This window comes from Trichechus manatus, unplaced genomic scaffold (assembly GCF_000243295.1).
Source record: "Trichechus manatus latirostris isolate Lorelei unplaced genomic scaffold, TriManLat1.0 scaffold00044, whole genome shotgun sequence".
Lineage (NCBI taxonomy): Eukaryota > Metazoa > Chordata > Mammalia > Sirenia > Trichechidae > Trichechus > Trichechus manatus.
The window spans coordinates 7,938,664-7,954,403 of NW_004443980.1; the positions used below are offsets into that span (position 1 = coordinate 7,938,664).

Sequence of the window (15,740 nt, forward strand, 5' to 3'; positions counted from 1 at the left end):
GTGGGGTTGTTAACCAATGTCATAAAACAGCATGTGTGTTACTGTTACATGAGAAACTATCTGTTCTGTAAGCCTTCACCTGAAGTACAATAAAATATTAAAAAAAAAAAATCATCAGAAGCATCTGTAAAGATTTACTGAATTTATTCTTTTTGATATGGAAAAGAATCTCATTGTGACGGTGTAAATACTCAAATTTGTATAGTCCAACCAGTTCAGTCTTGTCATTTAGATAAAACACAAAACAGACAATCAGAGAATTCTAACGATAGCTTAAAATATACTCATTTTCCACTAGTTTTATCATCATAACCAAAAGAAAAACTTCTATAGAAGTTAAAATTCTCATTTCATCCAGACCTTCTAGACAATAATGAAAGCCTCTTGAAGTGCTAAATGCTAGATATTAATTTTTTGTTACTAACTGCTCATTATTATATTATATACCTTCAGAATGCAAAGATGACAACAATTTGAAACATCAGAGTAAATCCAGGGTTTATTAAACTAGATAAAGCTTACTTTCAAAAAACAAAATTTAAGAAAAAAAATGAGAAGTCTTTTTTAAGGAGTGACTGTTAATGAAACCCATTGCTGTTGAAGTCGATTCCAACTCATGGTGACCCCGTGTGACAGAGTAGAACTGCTCCTAGGGTTTTCTTGGCTGTAATCTTTATGGAAGTGGATTGGCAGACCCTTCTTCCACGGAGCTGCTGGGTGGGTTCGAACTGCTGACCTTCAGGTTAGCAGCCAATCGCAAATAGCTCAAGCCACCCAGGGGCCTGATCTCTAGTGAAGACCAACATAAATACTAAGATGATCTTGGTGAGAGACGGCTTCCAGTGAGACCAGGTCACACTGCGTGGAATTACAGGTGGTACTCTCTCAAGCTACCTTGTTCTGACTTTGAGGTTTGCAAATACTTAGTGTGGTGATACTGTTGCTAACACTGTACTTTTGTAATAAATCTGTCTCTTTATTTAACTGAAGGAAATGAGAAAGTTCTGACAGAAAATGCAAGCTATTAACATTGGCATCCCACCCTGTGACAATGCCCTTTTTTGGAAATGGCTTTTGTATGACTCATCACGTAACTTTGGGTAAGTGCCTTACCCTCTCTGTGCCTAACTAAAAATAAGAGGCAAGAATTAAATCATTCTGATGCTCCCTCCAGCAGCAGAACTTAAAAATAAAAATCACTATGTTCATTCAAACTTGAAAATTTTTCTAGCAACCTCTGGCATGATAAATTATCACCTCTCAACACTTATTGGGTGGTTTTCTTCAGGATAAAAGTCTACTTCACATGCCTCTCACACCCTTAACACCCTCATGCCCACCCTGCTGCTCTTTATAAGAAGGGCAGAAATGGACGCAATGGAAACGGTCTCGAAGAAGCCAAGGCTTTCCAGCTGTCCCACAGAAACAAGAGAGGTTACAAGGCATTGTGACCATAATACTCCACAGCATGTTTTCTCCTTTTCAAAATGGGCGCCTGAAAGCTTGACATAACTAATGCCATGATGAACCTATAATTTTTTTCTTTTTTTGTCTACCATCTCCTTTCCTCATGCTTTGTTAATGACTTTGTTTTGCTCTGTCCGGCCACCTGTGACTTATGACCCCCCACAGGAAGATTAGAGCCCAGATGTCTGACATGTATATCTTTAGCCTGATAAGGAGATGTCCGGCATGTATCTCTTGAGTATGATAAAGAGTCTCTTGTAATTACCTTGTAATGAATAACTCATCCGGCCATGCCATCTGCGGGCTACAAAGACACTTCTAACCTTTGTAAAAATCATATATAAGCTCTAATGTAAAAACGCCTTTGGGGACTCCACAGAAACAGCCTGCGTTGCTGTCGGACTCCCCTTTGGTGGACACCTCCTAAATAAACTTTCTCACTCTTTCTGACTTGGAGCAGGTCTCATTGGCTCGACTACTGCAGGGCACGGACCCTAATCAGGCAACAGCATCTCCAGACACTATGACTGGACAAATGATTATGGCAGACACATGAATTTATGTCTCCACCATACCTACCTCAGAGATTGGAATGTAAAGCAGAAAAGTCATGAAGATGGAAATTTCCTCAGAAGGTGCTCAGTACACTGTGCCTATAATCAATCCTCAAATTCAAACCCTTCTCACAACCAAACATCTTATGAAAAGAGAATAACAGACAGCATGTCTAGTCAGGGCCAGGAAAGGGACCTTCCAATCCATTATTACTTGAGTCAGGTCTTAGGTGCTTTTTAGTTGTAAAAGCGGGGCTGCAGATCAGTGATATTGTGTTCTCTGACAGGAAGTAAAAGCTGGAGAAATGATTCTCACATACTGCGTGAGTTGCAAGAGGATGAAGTTGAGGGAAACACATGTATACACACACAAGAGATAGAGCATCTCTGGACCCCAACATGTCAGCATGTATACAGAACCAATGGGAAGGCCCCTAGATCTTTGGCAAACACCCCATAAAAGGGTCTCAAGTCTACTGTGCTCTAACTTGGCATATTTTGCCTTCACCCTTGTCGCTTAATGATACCATTTTCCCTGGAGTCAACTCTGACTCATGGCAACCACATGCATGTCAGAGTAGAACTACGCTCCAGAGGGTTTTCAATGGCTGATTTTTTGGACGAAGATCACCAGACCTTTCTTCTGAGGTACATCTGGGTGGATTCAAACCACTAAGCTTTTGGTTAGTAGCTGAGGGCTTAACTGTCTGCACCACCCAGGGTTTCCTCTGTTAATGACAACATGTGGCCTTGATAAAGCAGCTCTTACCAAATATTTAGCATACCTCATCCTCCAGGCATAATTTAATAGTCAAAGAGCCATATTTGAAAACATTAATATGAGCAAAATGAAGTTTAGTCAACGTAAGGGAAGTCTCCTGCCCCTCCTGCCTGGCTGTGCTTCCACAGGAAGAGAACTTTCAAGACCAACACTGCCCATTTGTACCACACCCTTTTTTGTAACATTCTCCGATTCATTTTCAGCTCTTCATGGCCTGCCAAACCTTTAATAGGAAAACCACTGCAAACTGAACCAGGAACATGAAAGAAAGAAATCATGGCCTCCCCTCCTCCGATGAGGTCCTCACAATGTAGACGAGGAGACAGTGGCTGGGTTGTGCTGTTGAAAGCAGTCACACACACCTGGTGTTAACATCAGCTCTGGGAAAGTACTTCTGAAACTCAAACTTTTGTGTAAAATGTAGATAATACCTACCTTACTGGGTTGTGTTAAAGATTATATGAAATAATACATGTCATGTAACCTAGCACAGTGCCTGGTACACAGTAGGTGTTCAGTAAATGTCAGTGCTTAATCTTTTCCCTTCATAGAACAAGAAAGCACATGCAGATACAGAGACTTACAAAGCAACATATATACAGCTGGAGCTCTGAGAGGACAGGGGGACAGAAGTAATTCAAAGTGGCCAAGGGGCTGGCCCCTAAAGCTAAGATTCCTCCTGCACCTACAATGATGTGCAAATACATCCTGGCCTCTCTTGTTGATTCAAGATAAGGATCATTCAGTAGTGCTTTGTCAGTGGCTTCTTCACGGGAGGAGGAACAACCATGTTCAATCTTCCCTGAACAATCTCAAATGGCTGGACAAGCACATGACTGAACGGGAATGCTTTATGTTTTAAGGTTCTTAGATAATTGTGATGTATTAACAGGGCAAGTTCTTGTTTTTCAACTCCAGTGCCTCTCAAAAGTTAAAAAGGATAGCTGCTTTCCTGTACATGGCTGAGGTGTTTTTGTTTTTTAATTAAAGTGAATATTGACTCTGAATTATTCAGTTACACACAGAAGAGAGTTTACAACTCAATTTGGGATACCTTGAGTCTAGTGTGAAAATTTAAAAAAATATTCCTTCCAAAATAGTTATGGAACAATTCTCAAAGCCCAATAAATGGAGAGATTTTTACCAGCGTTCAGGCAGTTTAAGGTGCTGTGGATGTGTGGGGAGTTCCCAAATTTTTAAACAAGTTGGTTACTTACCATAGGACCCCAAAACAGCAGCCTCCCACCACAATTTAGAATTATTTCAAGGTTTCCAGGGAATTTTCCTCCAATTGATGGCTAAAAATAATCTGACAATGGTTACCTATAGTAATACTACTATTTTAAGCAAAAAGATATGAAAGATAAATAAGAATAGATGGAAAATAATCTTTATTTAGTCTGTGACCCTAAGCAAGGCCAGTTAGTCCTTGTGGTTAAATAATGGTGGCGTATTATTTGTCACCAACTTCCCAAATCAAATGCTTTTTAACAAAGATCATATTTACTCAAATATGGGGGAGTTGAGTAGAAAGAACATAGGCTACGCGGCTGTCCCATCCAATATACTAGCCACCAGCCATCTGTGGCTACTGAGCATGAGAAATGTAGCTAGTGCAAATTGTGATGTGCTATGAGTGTAACACCCACACTGGATTTCCAAGCCTCAGTACAAAAAAAAGAATGTAAAATATCTCATTAATAATTTTTATATGTTCCTGGGTGGTGCAAATGGTTAAGTGCTCAACTACTAAGCAAAAGATTGGCAGCTCGAACCCACCCAGAGACGTGCTGTGAGAGAGGCTTGGTGATCTGCTTCTGAAAAATCTGCCACTGAAAACCCTATGGAGCACAGTTCTACTCTGACACACGTGGGGTCACCATGAGTTGGAATCGACTTGACCACAACTAGTTTGGTTTTTTGGTATAAATGTTGAAGTAGTAATACTTTGGCTTTATTGGGTTAAATAAACTGTAGTATTAAAATTAATTTCACTTGCTTCTTTTTACTTTTTTCTAAAATGTGGTTACCAGTACATTTAAAATTACATTTGTTACTCGTATTATAATTCCATTGGCCAGTGCTGGGTTAGGGTGTTTCAGCTTAAATTACAACTGAGCTTCTCCAGGGTGACCTTCCTTATGTTGCCCAATGTCTCTCTGCCTTGGGTTTCTTCATTTGTAAGACAGCAAGAGGTTACACTAGAAGCTTTTTAAAATCCTCCATAGCTCTAACAGGAGTTCCTGGGTGGCACAAACAGTTAAGTGCTTAATTGCTAACCATAAGGTTGGAGGTTCTGTCAGCTTGGCTGGGCCATGATTCTCAGTGGTTTGACAGTTGTGGTGCAGTTTGGCAGCTATGTAATGATGTAATCATCTACATAATGAGATCTGATATAATGTAATCACCTCCACAATGAGATCTGTTATGAGCGGCCAATCAGTTGAAAGGGAGTGTCCTTGGGGGTATGGCCTGCATCCAATATAGGTGGACTTTCTGGCAAAGCTCGCTGGCTTTTGCTCACTCTGGATCCTGCAGCTGGCTCCTATTCATCTGACCTCCAGTTCTTGGGACTTGAGCTAGCCGCTTACCTGCCATCTTACCTGCCGATCTTGGGATTTGTCGGCCTCTGTAGCCTGTGAGCCAGAGGCCTGCTGTCTGACCTGTCGATCTTGGGTTCTCCAGCCCCTGCAGCTACGTGAGTCAGGAGAAGCCTCCAGCCTGATCCACGGACTTGGGACTTTCCAGCCTCTACAACTGCTTGAGCCATTTCCATGATATAAATCTCTCTATATATATTTATATGCATCATTGGTTTTGCTTCTCTAGAGAACCCAGCATAAGACACCAAGCACAGACGCCTCGGAACAAATGCCTGGCAATCTACTTCCGAAAGGTCACAGCCTGGAAAACTCTATGAACCACACTTCTACCCTGACACGCAGGGGATGAATCAGAATTGACCAGATGGCAAGTGGTTTGCTTTTTGGTTATGACTCTAACATTCTAGGGCTCTAGGGTTCAACACCTATTGCTGGTGGACAAAAGACACGGGACCAGGTGTCAACAGAGCTGTGAGTCAGATGCAGAGGAGCCTTTGCTAGAGCTGGCTCAGGACAGGGTGTCTAAGGCAATATCAGAACATCCCTTGGCACCACTCAGAGGCTGTGCATTCTAGAGCTGGAGTCAGTGCTGTTCTACTTCTGATGCATGTCTACCCTGCAGCTGATGGGGTGGGTATTTGGGGAAAGCCCTGGTCTGGTGGGCTTAGCTCCAGAGCTCAACACCTGTGCCACCTAGCAACAGATGAGCTGGTACATAACCCTGCTAGCACAGCTGATGGGCGGCACGCTGTGTTGGCTTAAGCCCAGGGTTCAGTGGGACAGAAAAACAGACTAGCTGCCAAAAGGTTCCACAGAGGTTCCATATGATCACCCTCACCAGTGTGCCACCCATCCGCAGGAACCCGAGAAGTGGAAAAACACCCAACTTGTTATTTGTATTGTGTTTGTAAGACCTAATCAGATTTTAGCAACCCAAGATTTTGTGGCTTATCAGACTCCTGAAAAAAGCACATAACTATCAGTTTCATCCAAAGTATTAGTCTATATTTTTGTTTTCTGGAACCAGTTAAAATGGCACCTTCTGAGTTAATTTGGATTGCAAGACAGAGACCCCCTGGCACAGTACTTGGGGGCCTTCACAGTCTGTCCCAAGCCTTTTTTTTTTTTTTTTTTTCAAAAAAATATAGCCAACACAACATTTGTCAATTCAACTTTTGTCACTTATACAATTCATTGAAACCAATTACATCAATCATGTTATGCAACCATCACCAATACCCACTGCCATATGTTCCATCGCCATAAACAGAAACTCAGTGCTAGCTAGCCAAAGACTTCCCTCTTGTCCCAGGTACCTGTAGTCAAACTCTGGTCTCTAGTTTTAAAGTTTTATATTAACAAAATCATATTATATTTGTCCTTTTGTGATTGACGTATTTCACTCAGCATATTTTCAAAGTTCATCTATGTTGCGACATGTATCAGGACTTCATTTCTCTGTCAGAGTAATACTCCATTGTGTGTATGTACCACATTTTGTTTATCCACTCATCTGTCGATGGATGATCAGGTTGTTTCCATCTTTTGGCTATTGTGAATAGTGCTGCTATGCACATTGGTGTACATGCTTCTGTTTGTGTTGCTGCTTTCAAGTCTCTTGGGTATATAACTAAGAGTGGGATTGCTGGGTCAAATGGTAGCTGTATTTTTAACTTTTTGATGAACCATCAAACCGTTTTCCACAGTGGCTGTACCATTTTGCATTCTCACCAGCAATGAATGCGGGTTCTGATTTCTCCAATTCTCACCAACATTCGCTATTTTCCAGTTTTGTTTTTTTTTTTTAATCTTATCCTTCTTAATGGGAGTGAAGTGGTATCTCATTGTGGCTTCGATCTGCATCTTTCTAGGCTCACTTTCTGCCACATGACAACAACATTTAGCAAACACTTATTGAGCACCTAGGCGCAATGGTTAAGCACTGGGCTGCTAACCAAAAGGTTGGCAGTATGAACACACCCAGTGGCTCCACAGGAGAAAGACCTGGCGATCTGCTTCCATAAAGATGACAGCCGAGAAAACCTTACGGGGCAGTTCTACTCTGTCACGTGGGGTTATTATGAGTCACAATCGACGTGATAGCAGCCAACAACACCAATCATGTGCCAAGGGCCCTGGGTGGCATAAACAGTCAAGCGCTCAACTATTAACCAAAAAGTAGGCTGTTCAAATCCGCCCAGAGGTGCCTGGGAAGAAAGACCTAGCTATCTACTTCTGAAAGATCACAGCCATTGAAAACCCTGTGGAGCATAGCTCTACTTTGACACACGAGTAGCCATGAGTCGGAGTTAACTCGACGGCAACTGGTTTGGTTTCTTATCTTGTGCCAGGCACCTAGGACACAACAGCAAGTAAGACACACCTTTCAAGGTGTGAGGGGAGCTGGTGTGGAGAAAGCAAGTACAAAGACAACTGTGAGTCCACGAAAATTAAATGGTAAGCATAGGGTGCTTGCCTTAGGAGCACCTGAGTCTTGGAGCCTCGGGGAAGGCTTTTTGGAGAAAGTGATCTCTAATTTGGCTAGGAAGAGACCAAAATAAGAGTGGAAGGAAGAAACAGTCCATGCAGAAAGAGTGGTGTGTGCAGAATCATGAAGTGAAAGTGAACAAGGTGCACTTCCAGAACTTAGAGGCAGAAATGAACCTGGAGAGGTAAGCAGGGGCCAGACCACAGAAGACCATGAATGCCACGTGAAGGAGCTGGTGGTGGCCTAAATCGAAGGCAGTGGCCAAGAGGACAAAGCGCCCAGCCCCATTCTACCTAGACCTCAGCAGGATTAACCTGCTTCCACTCCCCAAGCATGCCAGGTACCTCCAGGCTGTCTGCCTTTGCACCAGCTGTCCAGTCTCCCTTGAATGCCTTCCCTGCCCCTGCCTTCTTTTTTCCATCTAGAAAATCCCACAGAGGTCTATTAAGGGGTGTTATAAATTCATGTTCACCTGTACTTTATGGAATATGCAAAGACATTTTACTGTGTGGGTCATAACAAATTATGGATAACACTGCGAAGAATGGGAATTCTAGAACACTTAATTGTGCTCATGTGGAACCTGTACATAGACCAAGAGGCAGTCTTTTGAACAGAACAAGGGGATACTTCATAGTTTAAAATCAGGAAAGGTGTGCATCAGGGTTGTATCCTTTCACCACACTTTTTCAATCTGTGCGCTGAGCAAACGATCTGAGAAGCTGGACTGTATGAAGAAGAACGGGGCATCAGGATTGGAGGAAGATTCATTAACAACCTGCATTATGCAGATGACACAACCTTGCTTGCTGAAAGTGAAGAGGACTTGAAGCACTTATGATGAAGATCAAAGACTACAGCCTTCAGAATGGATTACGCCTCAACATGAAGAAAACAAAAATCCTTACAACTGGACCAATAAGCAACATTATGATAAACGGAGAAATGATTGAAGTTGTGAAGGATTTCATTTTACTTGGATCCACAATCAATGCCCATGGAAGCAGCAGTCACGAAATCAAAGGACATAGCACATTGGGCAAACCTGCTGCAAAAGACCTCTTTAAAGTGTTAAAAAGCAAAGATACCACTTTGACAACTAAGGTACACCTGACCCAAGCCATGGTATTTTCAATCACCACATATACATGTGAAAGCTGGACAATGAATAAGGAAGACCAAAGAATAATTGATGCCTTTGAATTATGGTGCTGGAGAAGAATATTGAATATACCATGGACTGCCAGAAGAATGAACCAATCTGTCTTGGAAGAAGTACAACCAGAATGCTCCTTGAAGTAAGGATGGTGAGACTTTGTCTCACATACTTTGGATATGTTATTAGGAGGGATCCGTCCCTGGAGAAGGACAGAGGGTCCTTGGTAAGGAAGACCCTCAACGAGATGGATTGACACAGTGGCTGCAACATGGGCTCAAACATAGCAACAATTGTGAGGATGGCACAGGACCAGACAGTGTTTCATTCTGTTTTACGCGGAGTCGCTATGAGCTGGAACTGACTCGAAGGCACCTAACAACAACAACATGGATTGAAGTATGTTCCCCTAAAATACATGTGGGAATCCTAACCCCTATACCTGTGGATAGAATCTCTTTTGGAAATAGTTTTCTTTGTTATGTTAATGAGGCTATACCAGTGTAGAGTGTGTCCCTAAACCTAATCACTTCTGAGTTAGCCGGGAGCAGCAAAGACACAGAGACAAGCCAGCACAAATGGAAGAAAATAGATGCCATGTGGAGATCACCAAGGAACTGAGGAAAGATGGGGCTGAGAAGCTAAGATGAGGATTTCCCCCACCAGAGCCAACAGAGAAAGCCTTCCCCTAGAGCCAGTGCCCTGAATTTGGGCTTCCAGACTCCTGAACTGTGAGAAAATACATTTCCCTTCTTTAAAGCCACCCACTTGTGGTCTTTCTGTTACAGCAGCACTAGGTAACTAAGGCAAGAGGCCTCTCAAATGTTTCTTCCTTTACAGACCTCTCCTATTCCAACACTGACTGAATCATTCCCTAACTCATGCACATGCTTCCTGTAAGTGGGATGTCTGCCCAAATTAACACTGTCTTCTTTTAGAATTGCTCTCTTCTGTAGCATCTGAGTGACTTAGTCTGGGCAATGTGACTGTGTGCCTTGGCCATCACTGACTGGGTGAGGAGACGACGTTGGATAGTGGACCCTAGCCTTGCTCTCACTTAGAAACTAGGGCCGAGAGATGCTGGTAGGTCTCTGTCATGTGCTTTGGCTGGGAGGACGTGTAAAGTTGGGATCTGTGGACTGGGCAGCCTCTGCTATCATACAAAGAAGCAGAGAATGCTGAGAGAGAAACAAATCATTGCCTTGGTTCTTGACCACTTTCTAGTGTCTTGTTTTAGTCGCTCATGCTACTTGACTAAATTTCTTGATACTGAATGACATTATAGACCCTTGCATCCTTACGACCAATCCCTACTTTTGGAGTAAGCTAGTCTGAATGGGTTTCAGTTATTGCCATCAAATATGTACTGAAGAAGACACTCTTTTTTATAGTTCTAATCCCATTATATAGCAATTACTCTTTTCTATACCTAAGTCAAAGGAGCCCTGGTGGTGCAGTGGTTAAGGCCCAGCTGCTAACTGAACGAGTCAGAGGTTTAAATCCACCAGCCACTCCTGTAGGAGAAAGATGTGGCAGTACGCTTCCGTAAAGATCACAGCTTTGGAAACCCTATGGGGCAGCTCTGCGCTTTCCTACAGGGTCACTATGAGTCGGAATCAACCTGATAGCAAGGTTTTGGTTTGGTTTATACTAAAGTCAAGAGTCCCTGGCAGGTGCAAATGGTTACATACTCGGCTGCTAACCAAAAGACTGGAGGTTCCAATTCACCCCGAGGAGCCTCAGAAGAAAAGCCTGGTGATCTACTTCAGAAAAATCAGCTACTAAAAACCCTAAGGAGCATAGTTCTACTCTGAACACATGGGGTTGCCATGAGTCAGAGTTGACTGGTACTATGAAAGTCAAAGTTGAATATGTGGCAGGGATGCTGTCACTCTCCTAGTTAATTGCCACTGCAGACATGACTAATTGATCACAGCCTCTCTATCAGGGCCTCACTGTTCATCTCACCATGGTGTTCCAGGTAACTCCTAAGAAACTGTTGGGACACTTATTCGCCCTCAATGTTCCATATTGGGATCTACCTGAAGACAGGTACTGTGTCCTTTTCATTGTTTTAATTACAACACTGAGCTCTCGGCTTGACACAAAGTCCATACTGAATAATGCTTGCTTGGTAAATACTAGTTGCCATCAAGTTGACTCCAACGCATGGCAACCCCATGTGTGTCAGAGTAGAACAGTGCTCCATAGGGTTTTCAATGGCTGTGGCCTCTCAGAAGTAGATCACCAAGGCTTTCTTCCAAGGCAACTCTGGGCAGACTTGAACTGCCAACCCTCCAATTAGCAGCCAAGCGCGTTTAATCATTTGCATCATTCAAGGATGAATTATCCTTTACCCCGATTTTTCTTCCTTGCCTCGTTTTTCTGCTCATCTTAGCTCAATGGAAACCTAGAAAGGATGCACTCTTTCCCCATTTTAAAACAAGTTAAGTAATTAAATTAGCAATGAAAGAGCTGAAACAGAACAGTACATCTCAGCTTTAGGCACACACTTACCCAACTCTGCCCTTGATAACTTGTTCTTCTTTTTTTAATCTCCAGGGACATAGTCACATTTTTCAAGTTGCATCAATTTCAGGCAACGCTTTCTAAAACCCTTACAGAATCAGAGCGCTCTATTCTTACTGTCTCCTGAGCCCTGACTCAATTATACATCTTTATAAAGTATGGCCTACAAACTTGTTTGTAGATCATTTTGCCAGTTTATCCATAATTTATCATGAACTTACAAGCCATCTAAAAAAATTATCTAATTACAATATGATAACCTGTAAACTATTTCAGAAACTGTCTCTATATCACAGAAAAGCCAAAGCTGTTACCCTCCCTGCTAATGTCTGTCGTACACTGTCCTCAAACAACTGAAGCTCCTCCTTGCCCAACTGCTGCAAAAAGTCTCTCTACACAGCTAGGTTATGATCAGTAAACAAACAAAAAACAACATGTTGACAATCAGCAACATACCAATTCCATTAACTGTTTGAGTTGGCCTATCTCTTCCGGCAGCGATCCAAGTTTGTTGTTACTTGCGATTAAGACTTTGAGAGGCAGACCACACAGGCAGGCTGGCAGGGTGGACAGCTGATTTCGACTGCAAAAGACAACACAACAAAAACACACATAAAACACAAAGGCCACTGCACACTGCATGGGAACACGTCTGTAACAGGAAAGGAGAAAGGAGTAATGTGAGCAAACATTTTACCAATACAAAAAGTCTAATAATTTTTTCGTATGTGTAATAACGCAAATCACAACTGTATAAAGAAAAAAATATATTTTTAAAAAGGAAGGCATGGGAAGTTTTGAGGAAAAACTTATCCCAATACAGGAGTCCCATCAACCCCCTCCAAAGCAGAACGTGTCCTTGGCCAGCTGGTACGACCCATGGCAACGGGAAGCTGGTGCCCGCTGTGTGCTTCCTGACAGTGTGTGCAGGAAACTCAGTGCCACTAGAGCAGTCAGCACCCCAAAACATCGGTTTCTCCGTTTTAGTAGTGGTGGAGAAGATAATTCTGCTGCATTTCACAAAACCTCCAGGCCGATTTCCAGCGTTGTGGACTTGGCCTCCTTTTCCTAAAATGAGCTGCTACCGTTAAAGCCTATCTCAGTATCTGCAAGAGAGCTATGAAAAAAAGAAACAAAAGCTGGCCTCCTGGCAGAAGGGAAGCTGAGCTGAAAGGGGTTGGTTTCAGGGCAGCCAGAAGTGTCTGAGTCAAGGCCTCGGCCCGACCCCAACCTCTGCTCTGCATTACGAGGTTCACTACGCAGAAGGCTTTGAACTTTCTGTCATCAATGCCTAGTGTACTGAGACATGGGAAAGTACTGGATAAATGAAACCCATGAACTGGCCATATTTTTATGTCAACTATTTATTCCAACCTCTGGCCCCACAACAAGCCCCTTTTCCTGCTATTAACAAGGAGACAGGTGGTTTTCAGTTGTGTCTTTTTTTCCCTGCAGTTCTGCTGATGGAGCCCATAAGCAGTGAACTATCCAAAAAGCTATACTCCTATTACTGCAACTATTTAAAACTTCTTCACTGCATATGTGCACACATGAAGAAAGCTGCAGTGGAGGCCTTTGTGTTCATGTTTAGGTGCATTAATGGTATAATCCCTAGGTAGTCCAAATGGTTAAGCGCTCGGCAGCTTACCAAAACGTTGGTGGTTCAGACTTCTGGCAACATGGCGCTCTACGCAGAAGCACCACGCCGTCCCTCCACAGCAAAGATCCGAAAAACTAAGCCAAACAGAGAAAACAGCAATCCTGAAACCCTAAGCATCAAATGAAGAAAGAAAGAACTCAGCCAAGCACCAAATGGAATAAGAAACTGACAGAGAACACAGAGTGAGGAGACATACATGCAGAGGTCCCCTATCAGCTACCACAGCACACGTCCGCCATCTTGGACTCCTATCAGAGACCAGAGAACAGGGGGTATAAGAAAGCAGCTTTACGGAGCTTCCAGTAGGAGACAGAATAACCGGTAACCAGCAACATATGCTTTCCCACCCCCCACCCTTCTTCGCCCAGACTCGGCCTTCTTCTGCTCCCTGTGGCCACAGACTCTTGGCTAGGAAGCACTGGCTGCTGGGATTCCACTTGCCCACACCGGCCAACTCCCTGAGTGCCATTTGTTGGCTGCTGGTGTTGCTTTTTTCCACTTCTTTTGATTTCTTCCTTACCTCTCACCACCTCCTCCTCCTTTTGTTCAAATACCTGGCTTCGTGCACCATCTTCGCTTCTTCCTGAAAGGCTGTGAAACTCCGCTCTGATGTGAAACTGCTTCCCGGTCCATGCTACCACATTGGTGGGATCCCGGGGCTTTTATTTTTTTTTTGCTTGGTTTGTTATGAATTGTTTGTTTGTTCTCTTTCTCTTTTCTCAAATTTGGAGCCTGTTCTAGCCAGGTAGTACTGCGTGGCTTGGGACCTACCATCTCAATTTGCGCAGATGCGCAGAGGGATCCCTGAGAGCATTACTTTCTTCGTGGGTTTTTTTGTTTGTTTGTCTGTTTCTTTTTTGGGGGGTTTCTTTGTTCTTTTTTTTTTTTTAATTTGTTTTGTTTTCTTTTCCCTCTTTTTGTCTTTCTTCATTACTCAGTTTCTTGTCCCTCTATACCCTCCTTCTCTTCCTGTCCCCTGAATACCTGGAACTGAGTGACCCCTCTCTGCCTTCTAGCAAGCCTATACTTGGACACACGGGAACAATTTCCCCAGACCTCGGAGATGCACCAGTAGGATCCCTGGAAGCTTTGCTTTTCTTTCTAATTTTTATTTATTCATTTTTTTTTTTCTTTTTTTTTCTTTTTCTTCCCCTTTTTGGTTTTCTCCATTTCATAGTCTCTCATCTCTCCACCCCAACGGCAAGCTCCCCTAGCACTCCTTTTTGTTTGTTTGTATGTTTTTGGCTCCTGTTCCTCTCTCCTCTCTCCCATACACATCTTAGCTACACACATCACAATTTACCCTCTCCATCCTGCCTATCTGCACCGTGCACTTAACGTCACACCACCAAGCAGCACAGGCGCAGCCTACTGGAACCTGACCTGCACTGACTACCAGCCCGCCCTGATGGCAGCAGTAAGTGTCACAAACAACCCATGTGAACAACTCCTCTTCAGCTAGACCTCCTCTTCTGTACCATATCTGAGTGACTAAGCCTGCCAACTGAAGAAGGAGGTGAAAAGTATCATGCCCAAAGACAAGCAAACAACAAAGAACACACAGCCTGCCTACTCAGACATAGCCAATTTAAAAAAACAGGATGAAACAAACAAATCTACAATTAATAAATGAAAAAAACAGCTACTGAATGTCCCAAAGACAACAGACAATATCCAAACATTTACAAAAACAGGACAGGATGGTTCCAGGAGGCATCCAAAATAAAACACCAGATGACTCTCCAGTAGAACAAAAGGCACTACAACTACCTGATAGGGAATGCAAATCTCTAATACTCAGAATCATCCAAGAGCAGAAGCAAAAAGCAGACAAAAATGTGGAAAAAAAGACAAATTCATGGAAAAGGCAGACAAATTCATGGAAAATACTGACAAAAAAAGTAAGAATTCAGGAAAATAATGCAGGAAAAAAAATGCCAAAATGAATTCACAACTAGAAATTATACAAAAACAACAATTAGAAATCCAAAAGATAAACAACAAGATTTCAGAAATGAACAGTGTCATAGAAGGGCTGAGAAGCAGATTTGAAACGGTGGAAGACAGGATCAGCGTAACTGAAGACAAACATTTGGATACAACTCTGTTAGAGGAAAATTCAGAAAAAAGAATGAAGAAAAATGAAGATACCCTGAGAATTATGTGGGATACAATCAAAACCAAAAATCGGCGAGTGATCGGACTTCCAGACGGGGGAGAAAACAGAAAACACAGAGAGGATCATTGAATAGCTGCTGACAGAAAACTTCCCCAATATCATGAAACATGAAAAGCTGGCCGTCCAAGAAGCTCAACGAACCCCACATAGGATAGACCCCAAAAGAAAATCACCAAGGCATACTGTAATCACACTTGCCAAAACCAAAGACAAACAAAGAATCCTCAGACCAGCTCGTGAAAAACAACAAGTCACAGACAAAGGAGAAACAATAAGACTAAGATCAGATTATTCAGCAGAAACCATACAGGCAAGAAGGCAAT

The 15,740-nt window shown here is 42.7% G+C and overlaps 1 protein-coding gene across 7 annotated transcripts in view; it reads right to left on the reverse strand.

Annotated features, from left to right (window-relative positions):
• LRCH1 (leucine rich repeats and calponin homology domain containing 1) overlaps positions 1 to 15,740 on the reverse strand; it is a 267,358-nt gene that overhangs the window by 92,453 nt on the left and 159,165 nt on the right. For all 7 annotated transcript variants that reach the window (XM_023731582.1, XM_023731580.1, XM_023731581.1 and 4 more), the window contains exon 3: positions 12,035 to 12,161. In XM_023731582.1, coding sequence (XP_023587350.1) covers positions 12,035 to 12,161 — 127 coding nt within the window. The remainder of the gene's footprint in view (positions 1 to 12,034; positions 12,162 to 15,740) is intronic.